This window comes from Mixophyes fleayi, chromosome 9, assembly GCF_038048845.1.
Source record: "Mixophyes fleayi isolate aMixFle1 chromosome 9, aMixFle1.hap1, whole genome shotgun sequence".
Taxonomy (NCBI): domain Eukaryota; kingdom Metazoa; phylum Chordata; class Amphibia; order Anura; family Limnodynastidae; genus Mixophyes; species Mixophyes fleayi.
In genome coordinates, this window is record NC_134410.1 from 18,834,766 (window position 1) to 18,859,247 (window position 24,482).

Sequence of the window (24,482 nt, forward strand, 5' to 3'; positions counted from 1 at the left end):
TATTTTACAGGATATATTTTTTGTATATTAAAAATGTCAATAATAGACCTGCTAGTGATGTATGCATGCATCCAGGAAATTGTTTTTCATTTTTTTTGCACTTATTTGTTCTATTATAATTTTCAGAGTAAGAAAAGAGACAAACACAGTTTTGAATATAAAGCAACATCATGAAAACAGGATTCGGGGAGAGGGGGAACAGAAGGTGGGGGAGAAGACGGTGGTTAATCACGGAAATGGCATTAGGTAGTTTTGGATGGCAGTAAGACGAACTTGTGGTCTATGTTCTATTTTGAGGGGGAGAGGGCAGCTCAGAAAACAGGGGTAAAACCTGAGCGTGTGATGGGGAGGTTGAAGGTGTGTCGATTTTCTCCAAACTAGTGAACTGGTTTAAACATGAATTTTGCGGCACAATTTCCATGAACAGGAATTAACAGTATTACCGTTAATACGGTAATTTTAACCTGGATTCTTCTCGCGGCTTAGGGAGCCGCGAGTAAAGATCCAGCATTGAAATTACCGTATTAACGGTAAAACTGCTAACGTCGCGTTATTTGTGGCAGAATTGAATCGGCTCCTTAGGATGCTCAATTTCAGTCCCCATTAAAGATCCTGTACACAGACTGAATAATCAAGACCAGCGACACAGCACCCCAGTATCTATGCTCAGAGGCATGTATACAACTGACATATTACAGTTGTAATAAAATATGACTTTATTTCTTATACCAGCTCATCCACAGTAGCACATTTTATCAGTCAATTCCTACCTTGCACATATCAATATGGTAACACATTATTGAAACTACTGAATGCTACAGTATATATATATATATATATATATATATATATATATATATATATATATATATATATCTAGCTGTAATATACACGTCATAGATTTATTAATGTGTATTTTGTTCCTGCTCTTTTATGCAATCGCACATTCTTATAGTACTACTGTACATGTGAATACTAATCACACAAGTGGGATGGGCATTATATTACTCTCCAATAAAGAACGTATCGCTTAGATTATGGAAGGGATAATACACTCACATACCTAAAAACAGATTTCTACTGTAATGGGCAGGGATCATTGACTTGTTGTAGTCTCTGGGATTTATTTTTTGCTCAGTAGCATAACATTTTACCAATTGTGTCCATGAGAACCAGGTTTAAAATATTTAACTTTTTCATGCAGTTTCAGCTTTAGGTGTTACAGGTGTGAATTAGAATAATAAAAGATAACAAAGTAAAGACTTAAAGCTGACATAGACATTATCAGGCATCTGTGTGCAGTAGTCACAAGCTAAAAGTCAGGTTATTTCTGTTAATGGGGCAGCAAAATAATAATAATAAAAAAAAACCAGCTATATTCACGTTATTAATAGATTATAATAATATATCCATATAAAGACACCCCACAAGCTGCATCCTGCCACAACAGAGAGGGGATACATAAAAGACAGTTGTGTCTGTGTGTGGTGGATAGAAGAATGATTATACAACTAACACAAGACAGACACATTTGATCCCTTTCAGATTCCATAGTTTATTTGGAGCTTTGAAACATAAAGTCATGGAGAACATCACAGAAACAATGACAGTGTACAATATTTGTACATAATTGCACATAAACAGGTGGACTACAATCACTAAAAAGGAATGTATGTATATACAGTAACTACTATGCCGAAACATAACAGTACTCCCATTGTTGGGAACAGAGTTGTTGATAAGAACCAGAAGGCTGTAACATGATAAAAGGGGCAGCGTTAGACTTTATTTTTAAGGAGGGGTCCGATTTGCTGGTCCCGCCCCCGTTCGTGATTGGCCGCACCCCCTTTGATCAGCATCTTGGCCATTTAAAAGCTTTGTTTGCTGCTGAGGGTGGGGGGGAGCGGAATCGCTATTGCGTGATAAAGGGACATGTGGCAAATGTTATGTGTGTTGATATCAGTTAACAATACAAATTAGCATCTCACACCACTGATATTAATATTGGAGGGTGGAGAACACATGCTCCACTTACTGCATTACACTGGAAATATTCAGGTGCAAATACATAATCAGGATGCTCTCATGTAGGAGGAGTTTGAAGCATTTAAGACTTATCACAACCCGTTTATAACGTTGAGTTGAGTAATTGTTGGCAATTTTAGGGGCGTATTCAATTGTTAGCGTTAACGCTAACAAACGAGCACTCAAAAAATCTTACCGTTAATACGGTAATTACTTGCGGAATTTCAGCTCGCAGCCCCCTGAGCGGCGAGCTGAAATTCCGCGAGTAAACTACCGTATTAACGCTTTTCGCGCGCAATATTACCGTATAAACGGTAATATTTTTTGAGCGCTCGTTTTTCAGCGTTAACACTGACAATTGAATACCCCCCTAAATGTCTTAAAGTATTAATTGTGCGGACCCTCATTTTTCTGCCTCTGCAAATGTAAATTTCCTTGTGGCATTTAACCCTTCGACACTGAGACTTATTTTTTCACCTAAGGGCTGGTCACGTTCCAACATCAATGTTAGTCATTTTTGTGTAGGACCCACACAAAGCACACTTTGTTTTTTTACCATACCTAGCCAAATAGCTCAGTCTTCTAAAAAACATAGTACCATATTTTTCTATATAAACCTTCATATGTAATTTGCCATAAAGTTGTGAGTGTATTGTCTGTTCATCACCAGCCAATATCTACCCAATGGCATCGCTGTTTGAAAGATGGGACTCTCCTATTTCAAATAAGGGCACCCCTGTGTCTGTAGGAGCTTGGAAGTGGAAATAGAGGTCCATTTAGAGACTTCCCATCCCTGCCCCTGAATAGTGCTGGGGGTGCGATATCATTGTGCGGCCCTGTCCCTACCTATGAAGGAAGAAAATACCCACTGACGGGGAGCTTTGTGATTGGCGAGTATTCTCATTCTCCCTGGAACCCTGTGCGCTGCTGAGGACAAGTGGGACTGGTATCCCATATATAAAAGGAATGAATTATATTTTACAGCAGGGGATTTATAAACATTTGAGCACCTTTGGTCCAACGCTGAAGAGGTTAACAACATCTGCGGCGTGCAATGTTATACATGACATATTTCTGCAAAGTTTTATTGCATTTTAACACAGTATATAAAAAACTAAAGCAGTTAATAGTTTCATGGTTGGTGGGATTTAAGAAAAAAAAAAGTCAAGTTCAACCCTTAATAAATTATTTTGCATTTTCTGGGTTATGGCAGACTCCAGGTTGCTTCATTAAGTCTTTTATATAGGACTCAAGACTTAATTGACTCGTTGGGCCTTAAATTAAGCAGTTATTTACATATTATAATTTTTTTATGTAGCACCAATCATATTAAGCAGAACTGTACAGAGAATATTTCACATCTGTCCCTGCCCCAGTGGACCTTATAATCTATGTTCCCTACCACATGGACACACACACGCTCTAGGGTTATGTTCATCAGAAGCCAATGTTAACCAATGTACAGACAATTTCAGAGTTAAATAAATACTCTGACCTTTCTAACCTCTGGGGATGGTCTCTCCTCTAAGTAGCAGAAAATAAAGATAATGACGGGTACAAAGCATCAAAGGCTATAGAAAAGACATCTAAACATTTCCAGCTTGGAATTTTCACTGTTCCACAATTAAAACATAGAAGTTACGGAAAAAGTCAAGGCATTGTCTGGAAGGCCCAGATAGATGTAGGACAGCACTGCTCCCAAACTGGTTAGATATGCAAAGCAGAAGCCACATATTTCTGCAAATGACATGTACAAAGTGCTGTGGGCTGATGGAACAAAAATGTTACTTTCTGCCCACAACCAATTAAAACAAAAACAAAACAGCATTTTGAGACACACACCCTGAGGATCGATAAGCATGGGTTAGGTTGGACCTAATATTATTGGCAGACAGTGGTACTGGAAATATTGTCTAGGTGGAAGATAGAATTGATTCAAATAAATAAAAAAAAAAAATCCTAGAATCATTATTTGCCATTTATATAGCTCCACAAATTCCGCAGCGCTGTACAGAGAACTCATTCACATCAGTCCCTGCCCCATTGGAGCTTACAGTCTAAATTCCCTAATACACACACACACAGACAGACAGACTAGGGGCAATATTGATAGCAGCCAATTAACCTACTAGTATGTTTTTGGAATGTGGGAGGAAACCAGAGCACCCGGAGGAAACCCACGCAAACACAGGGAGAACATACAAACTCCACACAGATCAGGCCGTGGGCAGGAATAGACCTCATGACCCCAGTGCTGTGAGACAGAAGTGCTAACCATTAAGCCACCGTGCTGCTAGAATCTACTGTCCCCAACTCCCCCAGTGAAGAAACTGAATTTGAAAACAGTTGGATAATTCAGCATCGCACAATCAAAAACATATCTAAAAGCCAACCATGAAGTTCACACAGGAACAGAAGATTATAGTCCTCAGACTTTATATTATTGGAAATCTGCGGAAAGATCTCTAACATGTAACAAATGCAGGAAAGCTTTACCTACTTATATGTCTGAGCTAGAAGAGTTCCACAATGAAAAGAAGGAAAAATGGAAAAGCAAGAATAGAAGGGTTCTTACAGTGGTGTTATAAGTAATGACCGCACATCACTGTTCTATTTTTTCCAATCTATTAAGTTTACCCCATAAAAAGTAATAGTGCATTAAAATGTACAGAAATATGTCCTGTATAATATTGTGTCCTGCAGACTTATTTTCAGCCCATCAACGATTCGTTGCATTACGGTCATCTGGCACAAGCTGTGCGCTCCACCACAAAGCCATAGTTGTACTGAAAAAGAAGAGAAACAAAGTTTTGAATTAATTATGATGCTGACAAACACAGTCAGTTCCTGCAGCTAAACGTGAGCTCCAAGAGACTGGATCATTTTCCAATTACTCAGCAGACTTGAGAATCTAAATTGGACAGATCCGGATATGTGCGCCAAACTGCCGTCTTCCTAGTATTCCCACAATGGTCGCACACACAGGCTGATAGAGATAGTTTGCCAAATAGACTCTAGGAAATATTGGATTGTTTTGGTTCCACAGGAGGCAATATATGCCAATTTGCCTTTATTGCTGCAGACACTGTGGTGTGTAGCCAGTACTACAACACAAAACAAAGACTATTAATGCCATAGTACAATATACTATTAAAAATAAAAGTGTACAAAGAAAAAAAAAACTTTGATCAAAGTGCTTTTAAAAAAGTGGTGCTGATCACTGATAGCGGACACCCTGCTTTGGAACGGCTGTGAAGGTGCTCTATCTACGGCGATGTATCTTTAAGGATTTTTCCTAGCATTCCATAGAGGTGGGCAGGAAAATTAGCAATATTGGGTACAGCGGTACCTGAAAACAAGCGCAGCCGGACATTGCAGGGAATTGAAATACCCCCTAAACATTGAACATTGTTCTGGCGATTCTGAAGTTTGACATGAAAGGCCCGAATTATCTTTGAATGCAATGTGAACGCAACTAGCATTTTAAAAAAAAACCGCACATAACTTGCCCGCATGTCTGCCATATTCAAGTACAAGCGGATCTCGAGAAACATTTCCATTTGAATCTGGGTATAAGTATCCTCTGGCTAGAAGTTGCTTGCCGTATGCAGACAGGCAGAAAACACTGCAGGATACTCACATGCAAAGGTGTAACAAAGTCCCATCAGAATGCATGCAAAAATAATATTTTATCCAAAAACATGTAAAACTATTAATACTATAAATCATTAATAAAAATATATGCACGATTATTTTTTTTACTCTACATATAAACCATTTTTACGGTTTATCTGCAAACAAATGTTCTGGCACGCATACGCATCCATCACCACTATCAATCGGCACTTACACCTGCCCTGCAGCTGGTGCAAGTTATACGGCTAAAAAAAGAAGTCCTTAAAAAAAAAAAAAAAAAACCTAAGAGATGCCCTGAACTTGAAGCGGACGAATGTGAGCGCGTTTGACCTTGGCATGCTCTTGGTGTACATTGCCTATGTCTGCAGGTTCCCCTCCCACCCCAGTTACAACCTTCAAGTTAGCAGGTGGAAGTGTCATATGCATGTAGACATTGATTAGATGCAACTGTATTCATTGGCGCAAAATCCATTTCTTTGCATTCGCAGACCAATTTCACACAATATACAGCATGCGACGGGACGTGCATAGGAGGATGAATCAGGCCCACAGAGAGGGCTTAGCAGCAGCCAATACATGCTGTGCGCCTGGTAATTGTCAGACACCATAGATGTCAATAGAGCTGCATTTTGTCTGCTGGGTTAAATTGTTCTCAGCAGTAGCTGCCAGCGGATCGCTAGGGGACAATCGCTGGTGTGCAAACGACATTTAGTCGATGTCTATGGGAACCTATTTGCAGCTAGCTTCAACTCTGAATTTTACAGATGTAATTGCTGCATAAAAAACCCACTAGTGTGACACCAACCTTATTTATTAGGCTAAAATAAAAGGCATAGTTTATATGTGGTCAATAACTGAATTTATGGGTTTAAATGTGGTTTATACAATAACACGTGCTTAAATTACTGGACTAACCTCGTTTTCAATGTCAGCCAGGGTTTTGATTTGAAGCTCCCTGGAGTTAGAAGAGGACACCTGGAGAGAAAATAAGATTTTTTTTTAAAGGATGTATGAATTGGCTCAGGTCACTTTTGTTATCACTCTTCAACTCCTGCAGTTCCTACTTAAGAAATGGGCAGGCAGAGAACAAGAGTCCATTAGATCAATAGAACTTTTGCAACAGCACAAAGTATTTCAGGAGTGGGCAATGCTGATCTTATGGAGGCAGTGACCTGTCCTGTGTGACTGAGCGAGCACAGGGCTACATGTTACAGAAGTAGTGTCATTATGGGAAAGAGGAATTGGGACAAGCAGGAAAATACAGAAAGAGCTGTATAGTGAAATGAGCAGGATCTCCCAACAGCACCGACTGGCAATATAATGCGCCGGCCAGACTGAAGCGAGAAGATTGTGGTGTCAAATCAAGCATCCAGCTTTAAGATGGTTCCCAATTTCCAATGCTTTCTATTTACTAGCAATAGCATACCTCATATGTAGACAGCATTAGAGGAATTAAAACATAAAGTAATAATTCAATATTGAACTTTGGATCCTAAAGGCAGCTTCTAAACTTATTCTGTGTTGCAGTCTTGTCCATATAGAGGTTAGACACTGTGACTACAAAATATATCATTCAAATTCAAGAAAATACTACCTGGCGCTTTTACTAAACTACAGCTATTTCTTGACAGTTGCAATGGCCGCCTCTTATCATTGTCAGCAGCGGTCGAAGTGGAAATTTAGAAGTGGCGGTATGGAAAATGTAACGGGAATGTAATCTGATAGTAATTACATTTCATACACAGTAACTACACAGAGCGATGAGATTATAATGGACATATTTACTTGAAGTATACACACTCCGGTTAATTTTCTATATTATTCTGCTCAGTAACACACAGCCTTGATATGTAAATAACGCAAAATAGTGGCTTTTAATTTAGAGTATTTTTTTGTAACATTAAAACTGCTTCACTAATTATGACAATAATTATTTTATGTCATAATTTATGTCCTGCTTAATAGCCATTGATGATTTCTTCAAGACTGCTCATGCAGACAATGAAAATATATTATAATAAAATATATATGTAGGTTTAGTGCATATTCTGCCAACATGCAAGAGGAAGACATTTTTGGGCTGAGTCACTGCTTATAGAATGCAAGTTTGACGTCACATAATGTCGCTAATTCCTAGTAAATCGACAGGCTGCATTCAAATGAATACTGGTTAGTCTAGAAAAAACGGTGTCCTCTATGACATATCAGTGACAGGTGTATTATCCCCCAAACAGGATTGAAACTTGTGTTTGTCATCGGTGTAAGTACACAGTGTATCCTATCAAGGAGCATAATCAGGATACTCACATCAAGATCTGTTTTCTTGCTTTCAAACATGGGGTGGATGGTGAATGGAATCCCATCAATAGCTAAAAGACAAAGCATTATAATGTACTATAAGCTCTGGGATATAGGGATAGAGACCCACACAAACAGGAAAACCTTTATAATCAAACTTACCAGATACTCCATAGACGTTGGCCTCATATATGGGGTGATCGGACTGGGATGATTTTTCACCTGGCTTAGGAGCAGCTATAGGGACCGGAGCCGGGTTACTGGTATTGAGGAACAGAGGACACGTTTCAGGTATCTTTTCATTATAACAATTTGCATGGAGTGACGTAGGAGGCTGGAAGGAGATTGAGCGTCCTTCTAAGGAACGTTCATGACGTCTCCAGACACTTACCTTGGCCGCGCCGGGCTGCCGTTTTGTAGAGAGAGTCCACTTACGCCTGACGTTATGTTTCGAGGTTTTGGAGTAGGCGCTAAGGCAGAAACAGGAACCTTCTTGCACCACAAGGCCACGCCACTCATGTCACTGAGAGGGACACATAGGGATAAAGTCACTGCAATACCGTAATAGGTGAATATACAGGAGATTTATTCAAAGTTCTGTTTTGTTTCCGGTCGAAGCTTCTCACCATCAGTTTAACCGGATAACAACCATACGTATAAAATCACTCTTCCTGACCAACATTTACAGTTAGTGTAAGCTCCAGCCTAATCTCCAGGTGTATTTTGCATTCACCGACTTCTCAGAACTTCCATCAGGCACTCCAATCAAATGATGTGATGCAGACGGGGAAGGAGAGGACAGAACCTGCTCTAGCTTCTGTTATGATATGCACATATTATATCACATTTATTACATTCAATGGTATATTTGTTATCTATCACACTATAACCCAACTGAGATTACACTACAGTTTGTGTTACGATGCTCCATGCTGTTTGTTTTGTTTTTAAATATCCCCTATAGTGAGGGGTGACGTCCCAAGTGTTGGAAAATTGTGAAACATATTCAAACATTTGCAAACTGTGTTGTACAGAACATTTTGGAAAATAAGAGTAATAAAAACGAAAACAAAAAATTAAGCTGATTACTTTACATTTAAAACAATGTATTGAGCACAGTATAAACACTAATATTACTAGATACGTTAATTTGGGTGTTTATTTCTGGACAACCCGCCAAGTTCGCTAGTCCCCTTGTTTCCTTATAGCCAATGAGTAGGGTTCCCCCCCAACCTGCACTGGGAAACCAGACCAACAATCCACACAATGTGCTCTTTGCTCTCTATGCCGTCAGCGCGGAAAAGCAGGTAGTGCTATTCCGCCTGTAATTTCCCGCACTGTAGGTGTAGTCAGAGACCCAGGTGATTGGACAGGAGCCACATACACGACACAGCCGTATCCTAGCTACAGTATTTCAATAGCTAACAAGGATACACCAGCGCAAACAGCTCTGTCTTCTCCAGATGGTGTAATATTAGACAATACCTTTAGCAATTTTCACACGTAGGTATATGAGCAGCATGCAATAAACAGACCATTACAATATTAAAAAAAAAGTATGCCCCCCTACCCGATACGTGTATACGGTGGGCCAAGCTGCTTGTTTTTCACTGTCAGTTTGATTTCAGAGACAGCAGAACCTGAAGTGTGTACAGGGCTCAAATTAACACACAACCTTTTCTTCTTCTTAGGAACTGCAACCTCTGAAGAGAAAAATAAAGTTTAATCAGACCCTGAGAGAAGCAAAAATAAGAATTGAAAGAAAGCCATTTGCTAAATTCTGTCCATTTGTGCTTCAGAGATGGATTGTGGAACTGGCAAATCTAAAAATATATTAGTAGCTTAGTTGGCTGCTGACAAAATTAACCCTAGTCTGTCTGTGTCTGTGGCAGGGAACTTAGACTGTGGGGCAGAGACTGATGTGAGCGAGTTCTCTGTACAGCGCTGCACATTTAGTGGCGTTATATAAATAGATAATGAAGATGATAAGTGCATGCCTAGGACTCACATCCACGGCCTTTGGAAAACACTACTAAAAAGCACAGGGTTTTGGACATACTAAGGGGTATGTTTACTAAACTGCGGGTTTGAGAAAGTGGAGATGTTGCCTATAGCAACCAATCAGATTCTAGCTGTCATTTATTTAGTGCACTCTACAAAATGACAGCTAGAATCTGATTGGTTGCTATAGGCAACATCTGCACTTTCTCAAACCCGCAGTTTAGGTAATCTAGCCCTAAATGTTTGACGTGTGTTCATTTACATGTCTCAACACTGCTTTGAAGCATAGTATATTACGTATGGGAGTTCACACAGAACTGCATGGTATTTATCAAGCAATAACACTTTTGAACAATGTTAGCAATATTTAAATTGCCATGAAGCAAAGGAAAAGTAAAGAAACTCTTTTCAAACTGTGTGAGCACAGGTTCGTTTGGTTACATTATTTTTTGTACTACATGCATGAAAGCGTTTGATAGTCTTTGAGAACGCATGTTAAGTGTTTTCCAACAAAGCTTGTGTGTCCTTAAGACTCATTTTCTCTTAAATGTCTGTGTTCATCTGCATAGCAAATGTGTCTACTACAGAGTCAAATATCTCAACCCGTACTATTAAAGCACCTTTCCAATTTTTGCCATTGTTCATACAATAATGAATGCATGAAAAAAAAAAACATTAAAAATAAGCAAAATAGCATTTTTGTAATAATTCTGAATATTGAACGATTTATTTCGTATGCATTAACTTGTGCTACCAGAAAAAAACAGATTGCATGAAATGGGCATGCAAAACACATCTAAAGACTGCATTAATTTTCATGCATTTGTAGTCAGCATACGCCCTTAAGGTTTTACTTATATTCACGTTCATTTGCCTAATTCACCCTTCCCCTCCCCTCTGCCATCACATTGTTTATCCCCATTGAAATCCCACAAAGAGCACCTGCATCGCTCCTGTCAAGTGTATTTCTAGCTTGTCTCCACACAAACAGCACCAAGTCACACTGTATCATAAAGCTGAACTCCCAGGTAGCCATGTGAGCATTGCTTGTATGCCAGTGTTAGCTAACCTGTGACACTCCAGGTGTTGTGAAACTACAAGTCCCAGCATACCCTTCCAGCAATAAGCTGCAACATATTGGCAAAGCATGCTGGGACTTGTAGTTTCACAAACATCTGGAGTGTCACAGGTTAGCCAACACTGTTGTATGCCATTCTAAAATGGTGCTTGAAAGTGGGTGTGGCCAAACAGACCAATAGGAAGCAGCAAGACCTCCCCCCCCCGCGGCTGTGAGACAAACAACAGTCTCCAGCAAAACAGCTGCATGGGGCCCTGGTGAGCTTTATATAGTACCCGCATCTGAAACACGGTGCCTGAACAGCCAACATCTAACTAAAAAGATGAAACACAGCTTACATATTACATGTTGCTGTAGTTTCTCCTACAATGATCTTTTTACAGGCCAGCACGCAATTAGCCATATTCTAGCCAGCTATGAATATGCATGAGTAGTAACAAGTGCTGCCATCCCAAGTACTGGCAGGAGCATGCTCACCGCGCTTCTGACAAACATCCTGTGACATCATCAATTTGCCAGCTCTCAGTACATTGGCTATGAACGACAATGGGAAAAATAATGCCTTTGCTATAATACTGTGTCCTTCCCTCTCTTTCATAAATGTTTGATTTTCTCAACATTGATGTATGTGTTGATAATTTTACATTGCAATTAGGCTTTTAATTAGGATGTACTACTAGCATTATTATTATTATTTTTTTCAAAACTGCATAAACGATACATTGACCTCCACTTGTACTTTTAAAAACTTTTACACAGAAAGGGCTAGATTTACTAAGCTGCGGGTTTGAAAAAGTGGTGATGTTGCCTATAGCAACCAATCAGATTCTAGCTATCATTTTGTAGAAGGTACTAAATAAATGAAAGCTTAAATCTGATTGGTTGCTATAGGCAACATCCCCACTTTTTCAAACCCGCAGCTTAGTAAATCTAGCCCAAAGAGTCTTCTCGCAGGACACCAGCATGGAACCACGCCCTCACATCACCTTCTGTCTCTTATCTCTCCACCTTAATTCTCTCAGTACAACTCTCAAACTCCCGGCTGCAATTCTGCCTGCACTCCAGCTCACAGCCATTACTATGCCCACTCAGTACCATGCAGCCTCACAAAGCTACAGCGGGTAAATATCTGAAGGGACACTGCTCACTTTGGGTGATAGGGGGTAAATGTGCAAAAGAATTTAAGCATTAAAGGCTGCTAGGACATTGAGGGGGGGCAGATTTTTATAGCACAGGTTCTGGGAAGGGAAGGGACAACAGAGGAAGCCAAGACTGTTAATGCAAGACTAATCATTCAGTGATGTGTGTCTATCAGTGGTGCCATGTGTGCTCTCCTTATTATGTATATCTATAAGGTAGGGAGAGAGGGGCACATGGGGCCTGATTCATTAAGGAAAGTAAAGCAAAAAAAAAAAAGAGTAACTTTGAACCTTAGCAAAACCATGTTGCATTGGAGGGGGAGTTAAATTTAAAATGTGAGGACAGATTTATAATTGGGGTAGAGCATGTCCTAGATCAACTTTTAATATCAGTGTAAAAATAAAGCTATCAAGTATTTGCGTCCTACATGAAAAAACAGCCAGTATATTCCTTATGTGAAAAATAATAAACTCATTCGCATCCCTTGTATTGTAACATGGTTTTGCCAAGGTTCAAAATTACTCATTTATTTGCTTTACTTTCCATAATAAATCAGGCCCATTGTGTGTATGTATGAGAGGGGAAGGGAGAGGTACCGTGCATATATGTAATGAGTGAGATGGGGAGAGGTGATGTCCAGATATGCAGTGATAAGGATAAGCACTGACAACTGTCTTTTTGCTTTGTATACATATATGGGCATTTATATTGCCACGCAGCTGGTACCATATACAATATGGGATATAGAGCGCAGGCTTGCTTTTTCTCTGGATGTGTTTCAAAATATTGACTTATTGTCTTAGCAGTTGTCTATCAGGCCTATATAAGACACATTTGGGTGTGGCACACAAGCCAGCCCTTGCTAGATGTAAACCACTATACCTGTGAGGTGAGTGCATCTGATTTTAACTGCATTTTGATGGTGTTTGGAGCATATAAGTCAGTGTAGGACCTGCATACAATGAGGTGCCCTTTGACGCTGGGATGCAGGCTTAAATGTTTTGATCAAAATATGAACTAATACCTCATGTTTTCATTTTGCTAGATACACACAGATATGCAGTGTAAAGGATAAGCGCTGACAACTGTCTTTTTAGAGAGGTGATGTCCGGCTGCGCTAGTTTCAGGATACTATGGTACCTGAACATCATTAATTTTTCTGCCGCGGAAAGTGTTCCAGTGGCATTACGCAGCTCATTGCGGGGCATTGAATACACCCTCCCTATGTGTGTACATTGGTCCATGTGTGTGTATATGTGATAGTAATATTAGGGAAGAGAGAAGGGGCTGTAATGTGCAAGATATGAAGTAGCACTGATGTGTGAATTGTGATGTGCTAAATATGCATACACAGAAACAGCAACACTTCAATATGTTCACATGGAAGGATAATATACACACACAGACAAGAACACACACACAGACAAGAACACACACAAGAGCACACACAGAGACAAGAACACACACACAAAGACAAGAATACACACACACACACAAACACACAAAGAGCACATATGAACGCAGACAGAGAATACACCAGATAATGCAAATTCAAAAACAACATTATATAAAATTGCAATTTTGGCCCTTTAAGATGTTAAATAATGATCGTTATTTTCGTGTAATTGAACGATTCCAAGATATACTCTGCCTCCGACACACTTAATAGTCATATAAGAATGATTTAGAAATAATGAGCGTCCTAACATGAGACAACTTATATACAACCTGAAGTCATAAAACAGTGTGATTAAGAGTGATCACATGAGCCAAGCAGGACATACCGGTTGTATTAGTCAGTGAATGTTTTTGTCCTAGATTAAGAGTCATAAGAAAACATAGAATTAGCTACTTACTTGTGTCTATGTATTCCCCAATAAAAGCGAATCCAACTGGTAAAGGGCTCTTTTCATTCAATATCATAACCTCAGTAATCACTTGTTCTGTACTCTGTAAACACAATTTATGAAGAACCTTACTCAGCGATACATTGTAGGCAGGTGACATGAAGGAACTTAACATATAGAGAGAACACCACTATACAATATAATGTGTAATAAGGCACCAATATCAATCAGAAGTTCTGAATTGTGCCGTATATCTGTGTGTTTAGCTCCACTAATCGGTACTACTAGTGAAATTACTGTAATTCTGCAAACATTAAACAATAACTTGAAACACAAATTTTAAGGCATCATTCATACTTGTAAAAGTGATAAAGGGGATTTTATATAGCTCAATGTTTATTGAAAACAATCACCAGTCCCGCCCCCTGTCACGATTCATGGCGTTGTGCTGCGGTGGTGGGGCGTAATGACACGATTCAAGGTCCAGGAGGGTGTCTGCTCTTCTGGGAGAACTCCCCGCAATACGGGAGTCACGTGGACAATCCGGGAGAATAGGCAGGTGTATTATTAGCATTTATTTATAGTTATCTAATGGTTGCTTTCCCTTCACTGTCTACATAGGAAACTATCAGAAACAGATATGTTCCCCATACCTCATCATTTTCCCTATTTTAATGGGGTGTGACATCTCATTGCTGTCAGGTGAATGACCTTACCTTAGATTAGACTTTAGGGTCCAATCAATGAAAAACAAAGTTATCTAACGGTAATAATGGCAATCATGTAAAATCACTCTAAAATATTAAAACATTTACAAAGCCACGAGATTAAGGCTTGTCGCTGTTCCTGGCGCTAACACACCCTCTGTGCCGCCACTTTATGCTGGTTAACAAAATTAATTTGGAGATTCTATATTATAGAACCGACAGGGTCCTGGGAAAAATGGTTGCTTGTATCAGCCTTCTGGGTCCCAGCTCGGGGGAGGGAGGGGGGGGTCACCTTAGGAAAAAAAATTCCTAGGCGACAGTGCAGCTTTAAAAAACAAAATTAATAGACGCCTTAATTATAATAAAACAAGATCCCACTTCAAAACACAGAGTAATGTTTAAACAGGGTAATAGAAAAAATCAACTGCCTGTATTGACATAAAACTTTACGAGACTGCAGTGATTACAATGGACCATGATCCTTTGCAATGACCACACCTTTTAACAATTCTTTCCCTGACCAGAAAATGTCTCACGCTCATAAAGAACAATGTAGATGACAGGTACCATTCTATCTGTCATTGATATGCGGATTCATTTGCCTTTTCATTATCACACAACTAGACCTTGTGCCTTTCTAAAAAAGTCTAGCGTTACATTTTGCATCATTCATAAACTCACATAACAAATGGCGTGATAACAGTAATGTAATAGATAATGTTTAGATCATTATGTGGGACATAATCAGTGATAACATCAGATAGTCCTTGGGGTGGGAGGAATTAAGTTTTAACCACAACAATAATAATGACATTTCCTCTGCTTCTTGGTATCCGATAAAACCTTTATGGTGCCGTTAGCAAAATATATATATATTTTTTTAACCATTTCTTAAATGTTACCCTCTAAACTGGATGTAACTGTGCAACACAAAATCACAAGACCCATAGCAAAATTTGGGGTGATACGTAACCATCCCCTTCGAAGGCCGCCTCGCTGTTTCTCTGAGCAAGAGCATTTAAAGTGAAACCACGTTTCGGCTTTCAGCTATGGAATAAAAAAGGGGTTTCTATGAGCGTGTGCTAACCCCAATGCTGAGCAGAGTAGGGCCGCGCAACAATTTGGAGTGTCATAGCTGAGCCTCGTACTCCCAGCAACTACTATTGTTCCAGCCCTGACTGCACGCTGCGGATTCTAAAAAAAAATAAATTGTGCGCCATATATGCTAAAAGCAGAAATTTGCTATGATAACCGGATTTATTCACGTCATTAAGTTTTGATTTATTACTTACACAAACATGACAGCATCTGTGAATGGTTTAGCAAGTACACAGAGCTGTTCCAAAAGGAGAGATAAGACCATACAGTTGATCTTCTACACACATACTTACCAACATTCATAACCTTCCCTCCAAGGGGTAAATGTATCAAGCTGAGAGTTTTCCCGAGAGTTTGAAAAGTGGAGATGTTGCCTATTGCAACCAATCAGATTCTAGCTGTCATTTTGTAGAATGTACTAAATAAATAACAATTAGAATCTGATTGGTTTTTCAAACCTGACGGAAACTCTCAGCTTGATACATTTACCCCCAGGAGAACCCTGGGGAGGTCAGGTAGCAAGTGCAGGTGGGAGAAGCCATCCCAGCACCATGACCACCCCCCTGCTACATAATGCCGATATTCTGGTATGCTTCTACAACACAACAAATATAATTTTTCAGGTGTTTTTTTTTTTGTTTGTTTTTTTTAAGAATAAATGTTACCTCTGGTGTTGTGCTGTAGCACAGATAGAGAGCAGATTTCTGGTGAAATCCCTTCAAAAAGTTAGCAGATGCTCCTTCTGAGGTAGCTGCAAGCTGTTGAACAAATATTACAAAGAAGAAAAATGAGAGAGAAAAAAACAGGACAATCTATCTGCTTTACCACATTGTGAAACAGTTTTTAAACCTCTGTACAGTCATGGCCAAAAGTTTTGAGAACATAAATATAATTTTTTACAAAGTCTGCTGCCTCAGTTTTTATGATGGTAATTTGCATATACTCCAGAATGTCATAAAGAGTGATCAGATGAATTGCAGTTAATTTAAAAGTCCCTCTTTGCCATGACAATGAACTTTATCCCAAAAACAACATTTTGACTGCATTTCAGCTCTGCCACAAAAGGACCAGATGACATCAAGTCAGTGATTCTCTCGTTAACACAGGTGAGAGTGTTGACAAGGACAAAGCTGAAGATCACTCTGTCATGCTGAGCTAGAATAACAGACTGGAAGCTTTAAAAGAAGGGTGGTGCTTGAAATCATTGTTCATCCTCTGTTAACCATGGTTGCCTGCAAGGGAACACGTGCACTCCTCATTGCATTGCACAAAAAGGGCTTCACAGGCAAGGATATTGCTGCTAGTTAGACTGCACCTAAATCAACCATTCATCGGATCATCAGGAATTTCAAGGAGAGAGGTTCAATAGTTGTGTAGAAGGCTTCAAGGCGTCCAAGAACGTCCAACAAGCGCCAGGACCATCTACTAAAGTTGATTCAGCTGCGGGATCAGGACATCACCAGTGCAGAGTTTGCTCAGGGATGGCAGCAGGCAGGTGTAAGTGCATCTGCTCGCACAGTGAGGCGAAGACTTTTGGAGGATGGCCTGGTGTCAAGAAGGCCAGCAAAGAAGCCACTTCTCTCCAGGAAAAACATCAGGGACAGACTGAGAACACAGTCAAAAATAAAGAATGGTACCAAAACATTCTCCAAGAGCAACTTCTCCCAACCATCCAAGAACAGTTTGGTGATGAACAATGCCTTTTCCAGCATGATGGAGCACCTTGCCATAAGGCAAACGCGACAACTAAAAGGCTCGGGGGATCAAAACATCGAAATTTTGGGTCCATGCCCAGGAAACTCCCCAGACCTTAATCTCATTGAGAACTTGTGGTCAATCCTCAAGAGGCGGTGGACAAAAAAACCCTACAAATTCTGACAAACTCTGAGCATTGATCAGGCAAGAATGGGCGGCCATCAGTCAGTATGTGGCCCAGAAGTTGATTGACAGCATGCCAGGGCGAATTGCAGAGGTCTTCAAAAAGAAGGGTCAACACTGCAAATATTGACTCTTTTTGATAAACTTAATGTAATTGTCAATAAAAGCTTTTGACACTTATGAAATGCTTGTAATTTTACTTCAGTATACCATACCAACATCTGACAAAAAGGTCTAAAAACACTGAAGCAGCAAACTTTATGAAAAACAATACTTGTGTCATTCTCAAAACTTTTGCCCATGACTGTATAGCACTATACTGCCGTCATAAAAGTGGAACAAATGCAAACTTCTCCTACCTAAACACACAAGGCTCATACACATGGACGTCTCCTATGTGTAACCTACGCGTTTCACCCTAAAATACCTTCCTAACAAATGTCCCAGGAGCACACTACATTTTCCTTGATAAATGTGGGTGTTAGCAACTACTGGATTATAGAAATGTGTGTGTCAGGACACAAATACGTGTCACAAGAATTCAGGTGCAACAGGGAAAATATATGTTGAAAATATGCAAATATGAAAATTATACATATATGAATTATATGTCAATTGTAAACTACACAAATTAGCTGTACTTCAGTTTGGATTTCAATCATTCAGTGTTTATTCAAAATTTCTGGTTTTATAGGTTATATTGCGCCAATAAAAAGCAAACAAGATCACCCTATAAAAAAGCTCAGTCTAAAGATAGCTCACAATTGTATTCCTCTCTAGGTGGCCAGGCTAGCTGAGTATATTAATGGAGGCCGTGTTTACAGCATGTAGTGGGAATGGTGCCTGAGCAACGGAGGAGGAGCAGCCCATTTTCGTAAAAAAAAAACAGTTTGTTACAGATCAACCTATTATTAGTCTCGAGAAAACCAGCTGTTCAATATATGTCAAAATTGCAAAAACTGTCAATCCAGATCAGTGATCTCTTACTATGTTGTAGTCTTTGGGGCACATTGATTGGCCAGATGTCCACGCAAGACCGGTGAGAGGCTTAGAACTTTCCATTGTACGATCTAATCTGACGAATCACTGAAACAAAGATATAAACAGAGGTATTAGGAGTACATTGATAGAAATGAAAGAAGGTAAAAGAAGGTGACATGCAGGTTATCAAGTAACCAAACATTTACAAAATATTTTTGATAAGCGAGAATATTACTGTTAAAGAGGCTTGTTCAATAAATTAAATTTCCCGCAGGTAAGCAAGTCCACTCAACATTTCCTTCTATTCGCTACACGGGTGTCACAGCACCCAGCTCCCCTGACGCGGGTGTCACAGCACCCAGCTCCCCTGACGCGGGTGTCTCAGCACCCAGCTCCCCTGACGCGGGTGTCCCAGCACCCAGCTCCCCTGACGCGGGTGTCACAGCACCCAGCTCCCCTGACGCGGGTGTCACAGCACCCAGCTCCCCTGACGCGGGTGTCACAGCACCCAGCTACCCTGACACGGGTGTCACAGCACCCAGCTCCCCTGACACAGGTGTCACAGCACCCAGCTCCCCTGACACAGGTGTCACAGCACCCAGCTCCCCTGACGCGGGTGTCACAGCACCCAGCTCCCCTGACGCGGGTGTCACAGCACCCAGCTCCCCTGACGCGGGTGTCACAGCACCCAGCTCCCCTGACACAGGTGTCACAGCACCCAGCTCCCCTGACACAGGTGTCACAGCACCCAGCTCCCCTGACACAGGTGTCACAGCACCCAGCTCCCCTGACACAGGTGTCACAGCACCCAGCTCCCCTGACACAGGTGTCACAGCACCCAGCTCCCCTGACACAGGTGTCACAGCACCCAGCTCCCCTGACACAGGTGTCACAGCACCCAGCTCCCCTGACACAGGTGTCACAGCACCCAGCTCCCCTGACACAGGTGTCACAGCACCCAGCTCCCCTGACACAGGTGTCACAGCACCCAGCTCCCCTGACACAGCTGTCACAGCACCCAGCTCCCCTGACACAGGTGTCCCTCCCACCACTTACTAACAAAGGAGACCCAGAGACCAATCTACCCTGACTTATAACTCTCCCTATGATCGTTGACAGCCCCTAATGATGAATAGCACCAAGTGAAAGTATATAAAGTCCCCTATAAAGCACCCGGATTAACCCTATAAAATATCGTTACTTACCTACCACAACACAGAGCCGTCTAGGAGAGGCTCCGCAACTTCTCTACTTCCTAGTTGGGAGTAGGTAGAGCTGATAACTTCAGAAAACTACATTTCCCGGCATGCATCTGTCACAGGGAACAAGCAGCAGCCGATTTCCCTGATATGAATGGGTCCTGTCTGTGGTGTGTGCCGCCGCCTCCTACAGCGCATGCGCAGTCTTCGGTGATTGACACATTTGAGTCTCGGGTTTAGCATTGCAGTCAATTAAGCTGTAACCTTCCCCATCGGATAAAAAAATATGAAAACATGAATTACATATGTAGTCTGGCTTTGTTTTCTACAATTATATCACAAATGTCACATGTGTACTCTTTACTACACTGTATGCATGTAAGCTCATTGCAATTATGCCATGAAGCATGTTCTCTTCTTTTTCTTCTTCACAAAACAGTCAGTTTTTCTTTTTACCATGCTGAGTCGCTGTCTTCTCAATTAAATTTTTATAGAATGCTGCAATCAGTATCTGCCTGTGTTTTGGTGTATTGCAGAAACAATGTCAGAGTTATAGATTTCAAATTCACAATGATTTTCCTATCATTTAAACGGATAGATGCAAAGTAATAAGGAATGTTGGAATATGGTTCCATAACTATATTAAATGATTTTAGGCCTAAAAGGATGTATGGAGTGGATTTTATAATTTGAGTAAACTGCATTTTAGCTTGAAATTTTGGTGGGGACACATTGCTCTCACACCACATTGTGGCAATGGACTACTATAACAATGTGTATGGTCTGAACAAAGCTACTACCATTAGAAACTATGGGGTCCAGTACTAATTAATCTGGCAACCTACACCTAATGTTCACCTATCCATACTACTTTTATTTTACTTGATTTTTTTGTTTACACAGGCTTTGTTTTAATATTAGACCACAGAATTTCTTACTTGATATCGAGAATCCACTACTGACTGCTGCTGCTCTAAGTCCTGATGTAAGGCGTACTTGCCAACTCTACCAGAATGTCCTGGAAACTCCCGCATTTCACGGACTCCCGAGAGAGTGTGGCAGTCTCCCAAATCTGCTCACTTCCTAGTGAAGTGGGCAGAATTAGGTCCAAAATGCTGCGATTCACCGGGAATCGCTGCGTTTGGCCCTGCCCCCGCTGTAAAATGACGCGTTTTGCGTCATGTCACGGCGGCGGGGCCAAAATGCCGATATTTTCGGAGCCCCGCCCCCTACCCGCCCACCTTCCCCGGCAGACTCCCGGATCATACTTGCCATAAGTTGGCAAATATGATGTAAGGTCACAGCCTTTTACTGAGTTCACAGCAACTGACGTGCCACTCACTTCCACGCCACCTATAACTGTCTATGATTTGCTATAGCAACATACCACATTATACGCTGGAACCCAGGAACTCTGTGAAATTTGCATCGCGGAGGGGGACAGGAGACAGACGGCCAGGCTAGGAGGCCCAGGTAGACCAGGGGATCCGTACAGATGATCAGGCCCCCAGTCTGTCCTGGCCACTCACAGCCGTACATGGTGTAGCCCCCTGATCGCGACCTTAGGTCACAATATGACTGCAATACCCAATAACTGGATGGAAACTGATCAGATAATTGTTACGGATGCTGGCAAATGCAGTCAGAATATCTGGGGGCATTTTCCAACCACACTAACTGGCTACCGAAAGTCGTCCTTTCGCTCGCCCTAGAAGGCAAACTTCTGTATATTGTACAATTTGGTCACCTACATGTGCCCGCTTTATAATATATCTGATAATTTTTTCCTGCCATTGTTCAAATACTGTGGTAAAAATATGGAAAACCAAAGTAAATCTCAGCCATTTCTTTTGATTAAAGTTAATATTTATATCACCTATCAAGCATGTTCCATGTCGTGTCATGGATGCCCCCATCCCAACCTCTTCACTGGGAAGTGGGCAGGATGCAGAAGAATGACCTGCTCTCCCGGGTCGTCCGGGAGACCTACCCGGAATTCGAGAGTCTCCTGGATATTCCAAGAGAGTGGGCAGGTATGGTCAAGATACACTGGTCGGGGACCATTGCCCTAACAAGAAAGTGGAACATTGGTGAGTAGATTAAAAGGTGGATGCTTCAGAGATATTTTGTATACTATTTGTCATGGTTTCCCAATACTAGACTGCCCATGACGTGTGTTTGAAGGAGAATTTAGACACTGTACATGCCAACATTATTTTGAAGTACCAATGTGTGTATAGTACACTATTCAATCTAAAAATTTGGATTTCTTGGTGCACATTAATAACAAAATCCATTTGTCAGGATTTCTATGTAAACCTTGTCTGTTGGCTACATAAAGATGGGCTTTTTTCCCTCTTTTTAGACATAACTTAGGTATTTGCCCCACTCATGCTATGTCCATTAGTGTCGGAAATTAAGCAGTCCATATTCTCCATGCCTACTTCTGTCATTCTTTAAAATCCCATTCAAGCGAATAGAGAGGCGCTGTAATGCTTCAAATCCAGGTAAAAATAATCTTTCTTGACGTACCCCAATCTGTAGTTCTGAGTAATAGATATGGATCTGTTCTGATGAAGCAGATGCAGTAAACTTTAGTGGGTATATTTACTAAGCTGCGGGTTTGAAAAAGTGGAGATGTTGCCTATAGCAATCAATCAGATTCTAGTTATCATTTATTTAGCACATTCTAAAAAATGACATCTAGAATCCGATTGGTTGATATAGGCAACATCATCAACAACATTTCTTTCTATAGCGCCAGCAGATTCCGTAGTGCTTTTACAATTGGAAGCAAACTGTAATAAAACAATACAGGGTAATACATACCGTGAGGTAAGAGGACCCTGCTTGCAAGCTTACAATCAATGGATTGATACAGAAAGGTAAGTGCTACATCATATTACATGTTGGTCCAGCTAGGATGCAAAGGTAAAAAGTATTTATTGGGCTGTATGTTTAGTCACACAACTAAGTTGGTCAGAGGGTTGTTGTCTTGTGTTAGCTGTGTAAAGGGTGATAAAAGGGTAATCTAGGGAGATTAAGCGGGTGGTTGATGAATATTATGAGCTTGCCTGAAGAGGTGAGTTTTCAGAGAACGCTTGAAGGTTTGTAGACCAAAGGAAAGTCTTACTGTGTGAGGGAGGGAATTCCACAAAGTGGGTGCAGCCCGAAAAAAGTCCTGTAACCCGGGATGGGAGGAAGTGATGAGAGTGGAAGAGAAACTCAGATCTAGTGCAAAACTGAGGTGTCGAGTTGGCAGATAGTTTGAGACAAGTGAATAGATGTATGTCGGTGCAATCATGTTGATGGCCTTATATGTTAGTAGAAGAATTTTATATTGGATTCATTGAAAAACAGGCAACCAATGTAGAGGCTGACAGAGTGGCTGAGCAGAGGAAGAACAATTTGCAACGAAAATCAATCTAACCACTGCGTGCAAAATAGATTGTAGGGGTTCAAGTCTGATTTTGGGAACACCAATAAGGAGTGAATTGCTATAGTCGGTGCCGGAGATGACCACTTTTTCAAATCCACAGTTTAGTAAAAATACCCCTAGTTCCCTTAAGCAGAAAAACCACCATGTTAGAGGTATTATGCTGAAAGTATATATTTCAAAATAAAAGCTTGACGCTTCGGCAGGCATTTGTATCTCCTTAACAGTATAGTTACATATGGTGTGATCTCTGAGAAAATCTGAATTCATCTTGGTTTTTAATGGTCCACCTCACATTAATAGATGGTTGTTTCTATTGGCTATTCAAATCACTAAAATGTGGTGTGTCATCTATCATTTAATATTACACCACTGTCTGCACTACTCACCGAAAAAATATTGTATTTACATACTACACCATATATATTTTATTTTTTTACATGTCTGGGATATTATATTGAATATAACTACACAGAAGAGTCACTGGATTATTCAAGGATTTATATTGACACTGCCAGGACTTTGGATGGTATAAATACTTTGGGACTGGGGCAAGCCTGGACATTTGGATGTACAATTTATTTTTGGACTTTTACAAGCCTGGACTTTGGATGGTATAAATACTTTGGGACTGGGGCAAGCCGGACATTTGGAATTACAAATTGTTTTGGGACTTTAATGACAGAAGGAAGACTTCATTGGTGAGTATTAGGGGTTTTATTATTTTTAATAAATATATATGGTGTAAATGAGGGTGGTTACTGTGTTTATTGTGGGTTTTTTATTTGTATTAAATGTTAGTGGTTGTAATGAGGGTGTGGTGGTTTTTGAAACATTTTCTTTTGTGGAACTACAGATCCCAGGCAGCCATGGATGTCAGGGCATGTTGGCACTTGTGGTTCTCCAAGTGCCAACATGCCCTGGCTGCCGTGGGTATGCTGGTGCTTGTAGTTATACAAGCAGCAGCATGACCACACTATTTTAGGCAACCTGGCTGGCTGGGACTTGTAGTTCCACAAAACAAAATGGCGTCTGTTTATTATTTTCAGTACTTATCGCCGTTATTACCTTACTACCCACAGCCCAGGGGTAGTAGGAAGAGCCCTAGTGCTATCATCACTGGGCTGGGGGTCTCTAGGGGGGGCCCGCTCGTTTTTT

The 24,482-nt window shown here is 40.7% G+C and overlaps 1 protein-coding gene across 2 annotated transcripts; it reads right to left on the reverse strand.

The window, feature by feature from the left end:
• Nucleotides 1-1,536: 1,536 nt before the first annotated feature.
• Nucleotides 1,537-19,987, reverse strand: MVB12A (multivesicular body subunit 12A). Of its 2 annotated transcripts, none has more exons than XM_075186765.1 (10): nucleotides 19,899-19,987; nucleotides 18,696-18,794; nucleotides 16,496-16,588; nucleotides 14,035-14,128; nucleotides 9,530-9,662; nucleotides 8,351-8,482; nucleotides 8,122-8,219; nucleotides 7,969-8,030; nucleotides 6,577-6,636; nucleotides 1,537-4,811 (listed from the first exon to the last, which is right to left on the reverse strand). In XM_075186765.1, exons 2-10 carry the CDS (start codon nucleotides 18,768-18,770, stop codon nucleotides 4,767-4,769), a joined length of 792 nt encoding a protein of 263 aa, XP_075042866.1. In that variant the 5' UTR covers nucleotides 18,771-18,794; nucleotides 19,899-19,987; the 3' UTR covers nucleotides 1,537-4,766. The 2 variants fall into 2 exon arrangements, with proteins under 2 accessions (XP_075042866.1, XP_075042865.1); XM_075186764.1 differs by having other exon boundaries at nucleotides 19,895-19,987.
• Between the last annotated feature and the right edge of the window lie 4,495 nt (nucleotides 19,988-24,482).

What these genes read in the sequence shown, in the direction of transcription:
- MVB12A (XM_075186765.1), bottom strand. Translation starts at nt 18,770, where the DNA reads ATGGAAAGTTCTAAGCCTCTCACCGGTCTTGCGTGGACATCTGGCCAA. An exon ending in GCTACAGCACAACACCAGAG is followed by an intron (nt 14,129 to 16,495) that starts GTAACATTTATT and finishes TTGTGTTTACAG; the next exon opens with AGTACAGAACAAGTGATTAC. An exon ending in GGCAGCCCGGCGCGGCCAAG is followed by an intron (nt 8,220 to 8,350) that starts GTAAGTGTCTGG and finishes CCTCAATACCAG; the next exon opens with TAACCCGGCTCCGGTCCCTA.